At 39.4% G+C, this 15,250-nt stretch overlaps 2 protein-coding genes across 11 annotated transcripts in view; one reads left to right on the top strand and one right to left on the bottom strand.

Annotated features, from left to right (window-relative positions):
* Positions 1–295, bottom strand: part of TRERF1 (transcriptional regulating factor 1) — a 296,865-nt gene extending 296,570 nt beyond the window's left edge. Inside the window, exon 1 of the mRNA XM_073810717.1 lies at positions 180–295. The gene's annotated coding sequence lies outside the window, so the exon portion shown is untranslated. The remainder of the gene's footprint in view (positions 1–179) is intronic.
* The window catches only part of UBR2 (ubiquitin protein ligase E3 component n-recognin 2), a 115,628-nt gene continuing 100,655 nt past the window's right edge, over positions 278–15,250 (top strand). For 9 of the 10 annotated variants that reach the window (XR_012334453.1, XM_019949785.3, XM_073810711.1 and 6 more), the window contains exons 1-2: positions 278–417; positions 9,748–10,007. Coding sequence is in view for 8 of the 10 variants with exons in the window: in XM_019949785.3 (XP_019805344.2) it covers positions 340–417; positions 9,748–10,007 (338 nt within the window). In the remaining 2 variants the exon portion in view is untranslated. Of the gene's footprint in view, positions 418–9,747; positions 10,008–15,250 lie in introns of those variants that run through there. The other variant, XM_073810713.1, reaches the window with a different exon arrangement.

The following is a 15,250-nucleotide window of genomic DNA, read 5'->3' as shown; positions in this document are numbered from 1 at the left end:
GCTTCGCCTTTTGGGTGTTGTTGCCCCTTTCCCGGAGCGGGACGCGGTAGAAGCGGGCAAGAGTGCCAGGCCTGGGTTCTCTGTGTCCTTCCACGGGGCAGGGACGAGGCAGTGACTTGACTCTGGGCGCAGAGCCCGCGAGGGAGCGCAGGACGCGCCGTCCCTTCTGCCCGGCTCACCTCACGCTACTCTCCGTCTTTTCCACCCGCGGCCGCCTGGGCGGCTCGGGACCGACCGCCCGGGGCAGCGGTGGCGGTCTCGGCCGCCGGGGCTGTGGCGAGGCCGCGGCCCTCGGGGCGGCGGTAGCGGCGCCAGCGCTGGGGAGGCGAAGGAGGGAAGATGGCGTCGGAGCTGGAGCCCGAGGTGCAGGGCCTAGACCGGAGTTTGCTGGAATGTTCGGCTGAGGAGACCGCGGGGGTGAGTGCCGGGACCCAGGCGGGGACGTCCGGCCGTCGCAGGCCGCGCCCCGGGGGAGGAACAGATTACTGGAAATCCCGGAGCGGCCGGGCCCTGACTTGGGGTGACGACCGCGCTGGCCCCGTCGGCCTCGCCTTGTGGGTAACGGCCTGGGGAGGCCCCAGATCTTGTCCCTCTCCTTCCTTCTTTATCCACGAGTAGCCCGCAGGGCTGCTGGGTGCACCAGCCACCCTCACGTACCCTTTCGCTCTTCCATTATTTCTGCTTTCCCCCACACTCCCAGTAAGTCCCCAGCACAGGGCCTTTGCCCTTTATGTCAACTCTTAGAAGAGGGGAGGGAAAGACGCTTCCTGGTTTTTTGGGTACTTTGTCTTCCTGATTCATTTGCCTCCTCCTCTGAAACCTGCTACCTTATTTTGTTTCTGGGACCGCCCTAGGCACCAAAGGATGCCAGCGACACTGTTCACCCTCTTTACCTCTTCAGTGCGTTTTCGCACCGGTTTGGTCAGTCTACAACGTTGATGAATGTACGGAAAGTAGTGTCTTGACACGTTAACTGAGTGTGAGAAAGTGGTAGTGGAGACTGGGAGATTAAAACAATAATTTGTCTAGGAGTTGGGGGTAGTTGGATGGAGAACAAACGTTATATAACTTTGAGAGAGCACCTCTCAGTAAATGGAAGCTAATAATGTGAGGTTTGGTCACAGCATAGTGGGAGCAGTTACGCCCCAAACTTAAAGCATTCAGACCTAGTCTTGTACTTAAACTGTAATACGAATATGCTGTATAAGTAGCAGAGTTGTAAAATAATTAATAAAACTCGATGGTATCTTTCCTCAAGGACAGGGAACACCCCCTAGAACAAATTGTCCATAATGATTCTGAATGGGCCAAAACAGCTGAGGCCCCACCTCTAGGGCCTCCAATTTAAAAAGCTGATAGGAAGGGAGTGACCTTTGAGCACAAGTCAACAATCTGAATGTTAGGAGCAAAATTGTAGTGGGGCGCTGTGGGGCTGTTGGTTAGTGAGGAGTTATTTTGGGTGAATTGATGAAGACACTAAACTCATAGTGGAAATAAGTGTCAGGAGTAGAGGTGAAAAGTTTAAAGAAATACATTGTTGAATGATGCATCTTTGTTTGTTTGTTTGTTTTTAAACCAACTTGTTTAGTCTAGTTCTGTTTTCATTTACTTTCCGCTTAGTATTGCAACCCAAGGATTTTCCCCATCTGCCTTTTCATTTATCAAGAGGTTGAAAAAGAAAACGAAAGCAGTGTTCAAAGTAAATAGTAAAATGGTAATGACAGCTATTCCCTATCCATGTGATCTTATCAATATCTAGATTGATAGCTAATTTGTTATTTACCTCAAAAATTTTTTTTTACTCCCACCAAATTTTGTCTGTTGACCCAGTGATACAGGCTATGTACTCTGTTTTTCCAATTCTAAAAGTGCAAGCTGCCATACACCTGAAACTAACACAACATTGTTAATGGACTATACTCCAATATAGAATAAAAATTAAAATAAACAAATAAAAGTGCAAGCTATCAAGTGATTAGAGCTTCTCCAGTTTGTTGAGGTTCCTGAGGAAACTAGTTATAAAACTGGTGCTAGAGAGCAATGCTCCTAGTCCTTGTGTAGTGAAATTCTCAGACGTCGTGGGGGAAATTAAGGAAAATGCAGTCAAAACTTATAAATTTGGACTTAATTCGAGTTTGTGAAGTTCACAGTCTGAGCTACATTTTAGTTTTGCTCTGTTTACTCTTCTTTTTAAAATTATTTATTTATTTATTAGGCTGCGCCAGGTCTTTGGTTGCGGCATGCTTGATCTAATTCCCTGACCAAGGATCAAACCCGGGCCCCCTGCATTGGGAGCACGGAGTCTTAAAGCGCTGGACCACCAGGGAAGTCCCTTTGCTCTGTTTACTTTTAAATGACTTTCTGAAAAATAAGATTAAAAAAAAATTTAGTCTGAAGGCCAACAAAATTTCTTAAAGAAGCGTTCATCTAATATTAAAATACAAGATTCTTGCAGCAGTATAATTTGCCCTTACTTTGTGAGGAGTTTATTGTTTGTATTTGATTAAAACAGCATAACACTTTACTGTTCTTTCAGCTTAGGCCCCAGCCCAGCCATTTATCACAAATTAAAATTAATTGGGGGACTTCCCTGGTGGTCCAGTGATTAAGACTCAGCGCTCCCAATGCAGGTGGCCCAGTTTCAATCCCTAGTCAGGGAAGTAGATCCCACATGCTGCAACTAAGAGTTCTCATGCTGCAACTAAATATCCTGCATGCTGCAACAAAGATCCCGTCTACCGCAACTAAGACCCAATACAGCCAAAAAAATAAATAAATATATTTTTTAAAATTAAAATGAATTAATAAAGTTTTCTCCGGTAAAAATAAATTTTAGAGAGGGTAAACAAGCAAAGCAGTTATTAACAGCCTTTAGACCTCTGTTGCTGATAATTTGTTGGGATCACATCCATCTAAAGTTACTTAATAATGACTAGTGGCATTTTTCGCACAATTTATTTACACACTTGCTTTTCTTATTTGTATTATGAGGAGGAAGGACTTTTTGTGATCCCATCTATTCTTACTAGAATGCCTCACAAATAAAAGTATTTAAGTACTACTCACTTCAATAATTTTAAGTTTAGGATATTAAAGTGGCCCTCCTTTGTAGTTTTTTCTTTTCCTTGATAGAGTTGATTCTACAAGTATGACTTCCCCAACACTTCTTGACTCTATCTACATTTCATGCTCCACAGATTTGATTATATGTTCCAGTGGATGATTATGATTTAAGAGGTACATATACTGTTTTTCCCCAAATCTGAAAGAAATACATATTCATTATAGAAGTCTTATGTAGAGTATTATACCTATATTGGTTACTTTTTGCCTTAAAATTTTCAACAGTTTTATATAAAATTCACGTATCTTACAATTCAAGTCAGTGGTTTTTAGTATATGCAGAGTTGTGCAGCCCTCACCACAATCAATTTTAGTACATTTTCATCACTGCAAAAAAGAAATCCTATATCCATTAGCTGTACACTCCCCATTTTCTCCTAACCTCCCAAACTCTAGGCCCACTGCTGACCTATTTCTTTGTCTCCATAGATTTGTCTATTCTGGAAATTTCATGTAATATGTTGTCTTTTGTGACTGGCTTCTTTCACTTAGCATAAGTTTTTAAGGTTCGTCCATGTTGCAGCATGTATCATCAATACTTCATTCCTTTTTACTGCCAAATGATAGTCCATTACGTGGATATACCATATTTTATTTATCCATTCATCCGTTGATGGATGTTTGGATTATTTCTACTTTGTGGATATTATGAATTGTGCTATGGTGAACATTTCTGTACAATTTTTTATGGGGACATATGTTTTCATTTCTCTTGGGCATATACCCAGGAGTGGAATTGCTGGGTCAGGAATTGCTAGACTAAAATGGCTGCATCATTTTACCTTCCCACTAGCAGATGTGAAGTTTTCAGTGGGTTTTTTCACATCCTTGCCAGCACTAGTTAATTGTCTGTCTTTTTGATTATAGCCATTCTGTTAGGTGTAAAGTGGCATCTCCTTGTAGTTTTGATTTGTATCAGTATTTCCCTCGTGACTCATGATGTTGAACATCTTTTCATAAGCTTATTGGCTATTTGTATATCTTCTTTGGAAGTGTCAATTCAGATCTTTTGCCTATTTTTTCATTTTGTCTTCTGTTTTTTGCCTATTTTTAAATTAGATTCTCTTGTTTTTTATTACTGAGTTTCTGTATTATTTTGATTTGTGAATGTTTTTACTTCATTTCTAGAACTCTTAATATGATTTGTTTTAAATTTTTCTTAGTTCTAATTTTTTCTTAGTAGAGTCCCGAAAGCTCCATTTTGGCCCTAGCAATTGTTGTTTTAGATTGTTGTTTTGTAGTTAACTTACATGTTGGTTATCCTTGTTCGAAAGCAAAATCAAATGTGCTTAAATAGAGTACAATTTTAATTTGGCATAGAATAATTAGATACTGTGATAAAAGGCTAACCCCTAGGGATTCTTTGATTTTTGTGTTTATTGTACTTGCTCTCTATCCCAAGGCTGAAATTAGCTTTCAAAAAAAGGCGAGCTCCTGCAAACATTGTCATAACATGTTTACTTTAGTGCAATGAGTTGACAGTTTCTCTACTTCCGTTATTGAGGACTTCTAATAAGATAGTGCTTATTACTCTGGTGTGCACATTAGTGTGACAGCCACAAGTGTCTGAAATAAGGACAGATTAACATGCAACCAAATTAGAAATATCAATAATTCTTCATGTTGAAGAAACAGTTACAGTTAGCTTATATTACTGAGATCTGATATGAAAAGCTATAGGTTTTCTTTCTTTTGAGAAATATGTGAACCATTATTCTTAAAGGCAGCCAGAAATTTTCTCTTCACAACTTTTTTTTTTTAATCTATAGTGTCGCTAACCACTAATTCTATATTTCTGGTATAGATTTTTTCATGTAAAGGTGTCTTGCTTTATATATTAAGTGTTTAAATTTAATAAAGTTAAAATCCCAAATCAGGTGGTTTTTTGTTTGATTTTGTTTGTTTTGTTTTGCGAGTGGGCTTTCTCTAGTTGGTGGTGAGCGGGGTCTACTCTTCGTAGTGGTGTGTGGGCTTCTCATTGCGGTGGCTTCTCTTTTTGCAGAGCATGGGCCCTAGACGTGTGGGCTTCAGTAGTTGTGGCACACGGGCTCAGTAGTTGTGGTTCACGGGCTCTAGAGCGCAGGCTCATTAGCTGTGGTGCACTCTATGTGCTCTGTGGCACGTGGGATCTTCCCAGACCAGGGCTTGAACCCGTGTCCCCTGCATTGGCAGGCGGATTCTTAACCACTGTGCCACCAGGGAAGTCCTGTGAGGTGGTTTTATTTTTATTTATTTATTTATTTATTTTTTGTGAGGTGGTTTTAAATGGAGCATATGCCTGCTTTTCTTGAAACAGACTTTTGTGTCTTGTTAATAATTTATAATAATATATAATAAAAGATATTTAGAGTAAAATGCTTGTTTTACTAATGATATATTTTGTATAAGGCAACTGATTTTTTTTTCTTAACCAGAAGCTGATACTAGTTTCTGAATTTTTTGTTTAAGAAATCTGTGAACAGATTTGACCCATCAGTGTTGTTAGAGCCACAAGACAACATAATTTCTTTTAGAAAGCATCACCCTTTATCCTCCCTGGATTAAAATTCTGCAAAAGTGATATTTTAAGAGAAATGGGAACATAAAATATAAAACAAAAAATTGCTGTTAAAATAAAACCTTTAAATGTGTTGTAAATTAAAATTGAAGCATAGTTTTCTGGGATTGTGGAGGTGAATTCTTGAATCTGAATGCTTAATTTTTCATCCATAAACAATAAATTGCTTAGGATAATTTGACTGCATTCATATTTTGAATTAGGGTTTGCTGACAATGGGTGAAAACCCCTTTGATGTGGCCAAAAACATGTTTTTTAGCTCAAAGAATTAGATTTTTGTTTGCTTTTTGGTTGACTCTGTCTTTTACTATTGACTATCTTTTTTTTTTTTCTCGTTTGTTTTATAATTACTGAACTTAATGTGTGTGTGTGTGTATAATTTAGATTTGGAGCCACTTCTCCACTTCTCCTTGTAAGACCTTATACTCTTGCCTTACAGTGTTAGACATCTCTTGAACAATCTTTAAACCTATGGGATTGTCTCACCAGAAGTACTGTTTTAAGAGTAATTTAGTCTCTTTCCTACTTGCATAAAGCAAACACAGCAAAATTAGTAACATTTAGAAAGGATTGTTTCACTTTCGGGGTGAAAAGTTTTTCACTGTTATAAGTTTCCATCCAGCCCCTTAACTTATGAAGAGATTTTTACATTTTTAGGAAAAGTTCTCTAAAATGTGAAATTGACTAGAAAGGTAGTATATATCACCTCATGAATATGTAAAATCTCTCTATATATGTTATTTTTTCAGAGGAAGGAAGTGAGCTGAAGATTGTGCAAGTAATAGTTAAAAAGAAGACCTTATACTCTTGTCTTAACAGTGTTAGAAATCACATAAACGTAAACTTTTTTTTTTTAATTAATTTTTTTTGGAGTATAGCTGCTTTACAATGTTGTGTTAGTTTCTCCTGTACAGCAAAATGAATCAGCTATATATATACATATATCCCCTCTTTTTTGGATTTCCTTCCCATTTAGGTCAACACAGTGCATTAAGTAGAGTTCCCTGTGCTATACAGTATGTTCTCATTAGTTGTCTGTTTTATACATACTATCAATAGTGTATATGTGTCAATCCCAATCTTCATAAACTCTTTTTTAACAAGGATGTAATTTGAAATTTAGGTTGTAATCTATAGGTAAACATTGGACTTATGAGTTAACAGTTAACTGCATTTTTGTAGAAGTGAGTTGTTTCATATTTTCTGATTTCAAATTTTCACTTGGTTTAGAGCCGAAATGAGCAGGTCTTAATGACATAATTTGTAACTAAATAAATTATGTTTATTTGGAGGACAAACACAGATGGAATTGGCATGGGAAGCAGGAATAAATAAATGACAGAATATAGGGGAAAGCCTTAGGACTTAAGGAAATAGAAAGGGAAAAGAAAGGAGGTGGTTTGAAGGATGCCTATATAGGACTTATTTGGTTTGGTTTTTAAGAACCTGCAGGCCTGGATCTGCTTTATTTCTGTGTCCATTTGAAGCCACGTTCCATTAAAGCCAAACATCTTTCTGTAATGTCAATGTTAAGTGACAGTCAGTAGTATATACATATTTATAGTCATTCAGTTAACGGATTTTACTAACTGCCCACTGGGGCTTGGTTCTGTTTTAGACATGGGGGATAGGGGAACAGGAGATGGGGGTGAGGAAGAGGCTAAGAAGACGTCTTAGAGAAAGTGAAACATAAACTGAGATCTGAAGAATGAGTAGATAACAGCCCTGTAAAGCAGAGAGAGAGGAGCAATACTGATCAGGAGGAGGAAACTGGAAAGTATGATACAAGGCAAAGGACCTTGTAAACCAGGGGTCCTCAACCCCCGGGCTGAGGACCGGTAGTGGTCCACAGCTTGTCAGGAGCTGGGCTGCACAGCAGGAGGTGAGCAGCAGGCGAGCCAGCGAAGCTTCATCTGCCGCTCCCTATCGCTAGCATTACCGTCTGAACCACCCCCCCCACCCGCCGTCTGTGGAAAAATTGTCTTCCATTAAACCAGTCCATGGTGCCAAAACGTTTGGGGACCGCTGTTGTAAACCATGTCAGTGGACTTGATTTGATCCTAAATAGAAGGGGAAGCTGAATGACATGATCAGACTGGCATTTTGCAAGAAACACTCTGGTAGTGAGGTTGGAAAAATGGACTGTAGAGGGACCAGACTAGTGGGGATTACTAGTTAGGACACAGTTGCATTAATCCTTGCAAAAGACAGGAGTGGGGAGTTTGGACTAGGGTAGTGGAAGTAGTGCCACCGGAGATGGAGAGAAAGAAATGGATGGATTCAACAGATACTTAGGAGGCCTAATAGACAAGACATGATGACTAATTGGATGTTGGGGTGAGGAAAAAAGATTTCTGAGTTTTTCTGGTTTGGATACCTGGGTAGATGCTGGTGTCTGAAATAGAGAAATGGAGAAAATAGCAGGGTGTTTTTTGTGGTGTGGGAGATCATGAGTTCAATTTTGGACATATTGAGTTGGTGTCTGAAAGGAAAAACTGTTTCTTCCTTTTCTTTTTATTCTCACATCAATACTTCCGGCCGCCAAACGTGTGTGTGTGTGTGTGTGGGGGGGTGGTGGTGGTGGTTTCCTACACCAGGCAATTCTCTCGTTCTCAGCAGACACCAGTTGGGTGTCCTACAACTCAGTCAGTTCTGACACTGTACACCTGCAGTTAACATCAGATCCCACAGATTAAGGGCTCAGTCCCACAAGGCTGCCCCGCTTCACTACTGCAGATGCCAATCACAAGCAGTGGGTCCTCAGGTTACCCACAACTTATGTTGCAAATTAGGGGGTTCCCATGACCCCCTCTTTGGGTTCGATAATTTTCTAGAATGGCTCACAAAACTCAGGGAAACAGTTTATTTACTAGATTACTTGTTTATTATAAAATGATACAACTCAGGAACAGCCAGATGGAATAGAGCAAGGTATGTGAGAAGGGGTGTGGAGCTTCCATGCCCTCTCTGGGCGTGCCAGCACCTCTGTTTGTTCATCAACCAAGGAGATCTCTGAACCCTGACATTTTTGGATTTTTATGGAGGCTTTGTGCCTCCATAGGCATGATGATCAAATGATTGGTCATTAGTGCTTAACTCCACCTCCAGCACCTCTCCCTTCCCTGAAGTTGGTTGGGGTGGAGACTGTAAGTTCCACCCTACTAATCATGTGGCTAGTTCCCCTGGCAACTAGCTTCCCATCTTTAGGGGCTTTCCAAAACTCACCTTAGTAATATCAACTCAGGCCTGATTGAAGGGGGCTTGTTATGAATAGCAAAAGACATTCCTTTCACTTTTATCTCACTTATCACTTAGGAAATTGGAAGATTTTTAAGAGCTCTGTGCTAGGAATGAGAAGACCAAATATGTTTTTCTTATCATAATATCACAGTATCTATTAGATATCTAAGTATAATTATCACAGGTAGTAGGACATGAAAGTTTGGGGACAGGGGAAAGTGACTTTTTAAAATGTTTTTAACAGGGAGAGCAAAGCAGAAAGGGCTTATAGAGAGGTTGATCAGGGAATAAAGATATAATCGATAGAACAAACTCTCTTATGGACTGACATTCATAAGAGACTGGCGTGTCCTTTATAATCATTGAGAAATAGAATTAGTGTATTGGCTGTTCATGTTCACTGTATGCTCTTCCTGTCAGCAAACCGACAGGAGAATCCAGATCACAATCAGAATATCATTTGAGCAAAGCATTAGCAATTAGAAAGGAAGTCAGATGGGCTCAATGGCTAGTGTCTTATAAGATGATATGTTGTGGTCATTTTCCTGTATTGCCTACAGAAGGTTGCTTCAAGAGTCATTTTGAGGAGATGGGCTCGTTCCACTTTACTTTCACTTTAAGTTGAATTTTAAAATACTGGGCATTTTAGTAAAATTCTAAATTGAGTTTTATCCTTTTTTGGAAAGAAGACATGCAGTGATGAATGTCAATAAAATAATTTATAAGACTCATTATTTTTGCACCTAAAAGAAAATAGAGTATGTTTATTCAAATTAGCAGTTTATTGACCTTGTTTAAAACTATTTTTTCTTTTTTCTTTTTTAAAGAAATGGCTGCAAGCAACTGACCTCACTAGAGAAGTGAACCAGCATTTGGCTCACTATGTACCCAAAATCTACTGCAGGGGTCCCAACCCTTTTCCACAGAAAGAAGACATGTTGGCACACCAAGTTTTGTTGGGACCAATGGAATGGTACCTTTGTGGTGAAGATCCTGAGTTGGGATTTTCAAAACTTGAACAAACAAACAAACCTTCTCATCTTTGTGGTCGTGTTTTTAAAGTGGGAGAACCTACATACTCTTGCAGGTAAGATATTGTCATTTTCTTTCTTTCCTTGTTTTTACTTGACTTTTTTATTCCTGAAACCTTACATTTTTGTTTTCAAATTATGAAATATCAGTATTATATATGTATATATGTGTGTTAGTTTCCACAACAAATAAATGTGTCTTAGTAAATTATTATAAACAAACATTATATAATTATTTTCCAGGTCAAGATATAGAACATCACCAGCATTCCAGAAACCCATTGTGTACTTTATTCCTCCCCCATAATTAGCTCCTACCTTGACTCTTGTAATAATCACTTCCTTGCTTTTTTTTTTAACACGGGCCTCTCACTGTTGTGGTCTCTCCCGTTGCGGAGCACAGGCTCCGGACGCACAGGCTCAGCGGCCATGGCTCACAGGCCCAGCTGCTCCGCGGCATGTGGGATCCTCCCGGACCGGGAAACGAACCCGCGTCCCCTGCATCGACAGGTGGACTCTCAACCACTGCGCCACCAGGGAAGCCCACTTCCTTGCTTTTCTTGATGGTTACAGTGATTCTTTTTGATGTTCGAATTATCCTACATTTGACCTTTGAGAGCCCCGTTACACTAGCTTCTTTGCCCTTTTCACATGCCTTTATTAGTTTTTGAGTGCCTCTGCTTTCTGGCATAAGATGTCCACACCTCACTTTGTACTTACTCTGACCCATATGTAGAATCAGCCATTTATGCAGGGAATTTCCTTTTAGTTGGGAATGTTAGTTAGAAATCATGATGTGGGTGCTATATGTACTTACTGCTACTAGGTTATTTTTTTTTTTTTTTTTTGATTTCTTGTTGAGAATTAAGTATACAAGGGTAGAAGATGGAGAGGAAAGTGCTCTGTCTCCCTTTATGACTATCTACTCCTGTTTCTCAGAACTAATCATTGTTAACATACTTTTATATGTCCTTCCAGAAATTTTCTATGCATGTACATGCCCACATATGGGGCTATCTTAAACATACACATACGCAGACATACATAGAAAAGGGAATACGTTAGCTATACTGGGCTAAATTTTCCTTTCTCTATCTAACAAAATCTTGACATTGACATCTGTCCATATCAGCTGATATAGCTAGGTAATATTCCATTGTTTGGATATACTATTGATAGAGTCATTTTTTTTCTTAAGACTTTTTCCCATACAACTTAAATTTAATAAGCTTAATTTTGGTTAAGACCTCCGGGTGTCTATGGTAATCTTTCTTTATCAGCATGGTTAGAATACTGATAGAGATCTTTTTATATATTGAAAGGCTGTTAGATCTAGTTTTTTGTCTATACAGAAACCTCTTTGAGTCCTTTATTGGTGTTTGGAGCAGTAGATCTAGTTCAGCCTCATGATTTACAGATGAGAAAACTGAGATCCAATTGTTGTAGTACCATCCTTTGTAGCAAAAAGATCCAGTTCCAAAGAAGGCATTTGTATGTCATGTCTTTTAATCGTCAATCTGGAATGTTGCCTCGGTTTTTCTTTGACTTTCATGATCTTGACATTTTGAAGATTACAGGCCATTTATTTTGTAAATGTACATCAATTTGGGTTTGTCTGATACTCTTCATGATTAGAGTCAGGTTGCCTCTTTCACAGAAATATTGCAGAAATCACGTGTTCTCATTGTATCCTATCTAGTAGCATATGATTTTGATTTGGTTCAATAACTCTTTAAGTTTGATCACTTGATTAAGCGGATTTCTGCAAGGCTTCTCCCCTGTAAAGTTACTCTTTTTCCCTCTTTAATCAGTAAGTATTTGGTGGGGAGATACTTTGAGACTATTAAATATCCTGTTTCTTATCAATGTTCAGTTTTTTAATTTATTTATATCAGTATATGTTCATGGAGCTCCATTATTCTTGTGGTCAAAATTGTTCTAGATTTGACCAGTGGGAGACCCTTCAAGATGTCTTTGTTGTTTTTCATGTCCCCATCATTCTTTGAGCACTTCCTTTTTCTTTCTGACACAAGATATTTTGGACACATCTTGGGCTTTTCCCTACCCCAGCCCTGAAATGAACCATTTCTCTAAGGAGCCTAGTTCTTTTTTAGTAGAGACTAATGTTCAGAAATAAGATACTAAGTGTGCCTGTTGCCATTGGTATGTCACTAATCCCAGGCTCTGTCAGTGGATCTATGTATCTGTAGGTCTCTCTAGTTCCAGTCCAACACCACAGGATTCTTTCTTGTTTTCTTCCTTTGCATATTTTAACTCCCTTCTCTGCTGATGTCATATGTGTCTATGTGTGGGGTCCATCCCAGGGGAGAACAGGTTGGTGCAGGTTTGAATGCTTTGTAGGAAGGCCTTGATTAAATTGACAGAGTTCTGAGAGCTTCCATTACTAGAAGAAGAAGTAGGAAGAATTGTGTTTTCAGCAGTGTTCATGGAATAGGCTTTTGGGAGTTTGGAGGAGTGGAGGTGGGATGACGGGAGGAGGAGTATATCTATTCCCTCAATGAAAGTGGTGCACTGAAAAGCTGTTTGCCTGTACTTGAAGATTAAGTGTGCCTGAAGGATTTGTGGATGAAACCAAGTCAGGGATGATCTCAGCAGAGTTTTCCTGTATGTGCATGGTGGAGTTTGGACTTGGATGTGTCAGTCTGGAGTTTCTTTGAGATATAAAATCATTTCACTAGAGCATGGAGGTATAGGTTAATCCATTCATACCTGTCCTGGGACTCTAACTGTATATTTAGAGGATGTATAGAATTAATGAAAAGGAAGGCACCTTGGGTAAGGGGATTGCCTCATGGTTTGAGGAGAGAACTTTCATTTTCATGACATCATCTAAAGGGTCACAAGGATACATTTATTAAGGATAGGCAACACCAAGAACAGCATTGGCCACTGCTTTTTAAAAATTGACTTGAAAAACTAATATAATAGGCAAAACATGTATTTTGTTGTGTCTCTCAAGAGGTACAAAAGTATATGCCATGAAAGATACCCTCTCCCACTCATCCCTTAATTTCCCTGTTCCCTTATCCAGAGGTGACCACTGTTACTAGTTTCTTGGATATTCATCTAGATATCATATGAATATCTAGATCCAAACATTTATACTTTTTTCAATAAATGCTAGCATACCACATAAACTGTTTTCATCTTGCTTATTTCATTTAAAATTTGTCCGTCAGATTGTTAAATAACATATATAGAGAGAGCTGACTTTGTCTTATCTTTTTAATGGCTGGTTATTATTCTCTTGTATGGATGTTCTGTTCTTTACCTACTTGTCTTCTATTAGTAGACATTTAGGTTGTTTCTGGGACTATAAATAATACTGCATTATTATACTTTGTGTCTTTGTGCACGTGTAGAAGTATATACACAGGATACATTCCTAGAAGTAGAATTTTGGGGTGGAAGGATGCATGCATTTATTTCCTTTTAACAGCCGGTAGCAAAAACTTACAAATGAAAAGGAGATATAATACGCTAGTTGGAGGAGGAAAGGCAGAGTGGAAAACAAACAACAGAAACTGCTATAGTTATGATGGAAGAGATTGGAAAATGTCTTTCAGCCAGCCTTATGAGGGGAAGAAACCAGGGAGCAGAGGATAGGCTGTGGCAGCCAGAAAGAAGAGGCAGATTGGCCAATTCCCTGAACTACTGAAGAAAGAAAGCAGTATCTGGGGACCTGCACTTGGACAGACAAGTAGCCTGGAATGGGGGAGAGGGATATAATATATGACGGCCCCACTAGGATTCAAGTTTGAACCAGACTCTTAGAGGATATTTCTAAACTTTGTTGTGGCTTGAAGTTGGCCGACTCCAGGTTAAGGGCCCAGACTTCCACAAGACTGTCTAAAATACAGCTGCAAGTTTGGGGAACCCCAGAGCCATCCTCAGTTCTCATCAGCTGGCTACAAATTTCAGGCATCTCCATAGACTACTTGAGGTTGCATAATTCACTAGAACAACTCACAACTCAGGAAAATGCTGCACTTATGATTAAAGTTTTATCATAGCAAAAAGACACAAATCAGAACCAGCCAAAGGGCAAGATTTGCAAGTGCTAAGTTTTTGTTGTTCTCAGTGACATGTTATTATCCTCCTGGCACATTAATGCTTGACAACACACAGAGTATTGCCAACCAGGGAAGCTCACCCAAGCTTAGGTGTCCAGAGTTTTTATTGGGTTTCATTATATAGGCATGATTAATTGAATCATTGCCCACATGGCTCAATATCCAGCTCCACTTCCCTTCCCAGAGGTGGGGCTAATATTATGTGCCTGAAAACCCCAGCCCTTTAATTACGTGGTTGATTTTTCTGATATGGCCAACCTCCACTCTGTTATCTCATTAGTATAAACTTTCAGATATGTGGGGGACGGGTGGGAGCATGACTAGCAAAGACACTGCTATCACATGGGAAATTTCGAGGATTTACAGGTTACCTCCTAGGAACCCTAGACAAAGGTCAGCCAAATTCTTTATCACACAGTTGTTGAGAAGGTAAATGAGGTCCTTTGTGTAGTGCTTTCCACAGTACTTGGTACATAGTAAACTCTTAGTAAATGGCCATGCTGGGGTCCTGAGGATGAATGTCTTATGTTAAAAGTAGGTGTTCCCGTGAAACCCAGGACCCTGATAAAATGACAATGGAGTCTATTACTTGGAAAGATGAAATATGGTTGTTGGAATTCTGGGAGAGTTTGTAAACTGACCCTTCAGGATAAAGGTGACTTATGTCTATAGGGTGGAGGTCTTCTTTAGCCAGAAAAAATGATATTCAGGAGTCTTTTATGTTTAGTACTTAGAAAAGGAGTCTGTGAAGGGAATTAGGTTAATTTTTCTGTTATTTGTTCATTGTTTCTAAAATTGTGTAGGTCCCAAATTATCTCTCTGAAGCCTCTGTGATGTCAGAAAAAGCTGTGTTTTCAGGCAGTGGGCTAATGTTTATATTTGTCTGTACTTAGTTCTCTATTAGGAAAAATGTAATCAAACCTGTCACTTGTTATTTCTTTCTAAATAGAGGTGGTTGTTTTTTTGTGGTTTTTTAAACATCTTTATTGGAGTATAATTGCTTTACAATGGTGTTAGTTTCTGCTTTATAAAAAAGTGAATCAGCTATACATATACATATATCCCCATATCTCCTCCGTCTTGCCTCTCCCTCCCACCCTCCCTATCCCACCCCTCTAGGTGATCACAAAGCACTGAGCTGATCTCCCTGTGCTATGCAGCTGCTTCCCACTAGCTATCTGTTTTACATTTGGTAGTGTATATAT

The sequence above is a fragment of the Tursiops truncatus genome, chromosome 10 (genome assembly GCF_011762595.2).
Source record: "Tursiops truncatus isolate mTurTru1 chromosome 10, mTurTru1.mat.Y, whole genome shotgun sequence".
NCBI classification, from domain to species: Eukaryota; Metazoa; Chordata; class Mammalia; order Artiodactyla; family Delphinidae; genus Tursiops; species Tursiops truncatus.
Note: the sequence above shows the minus strand (reverse complement) of the source record. Positions and strands in the feature narration are given on the sequence as shown.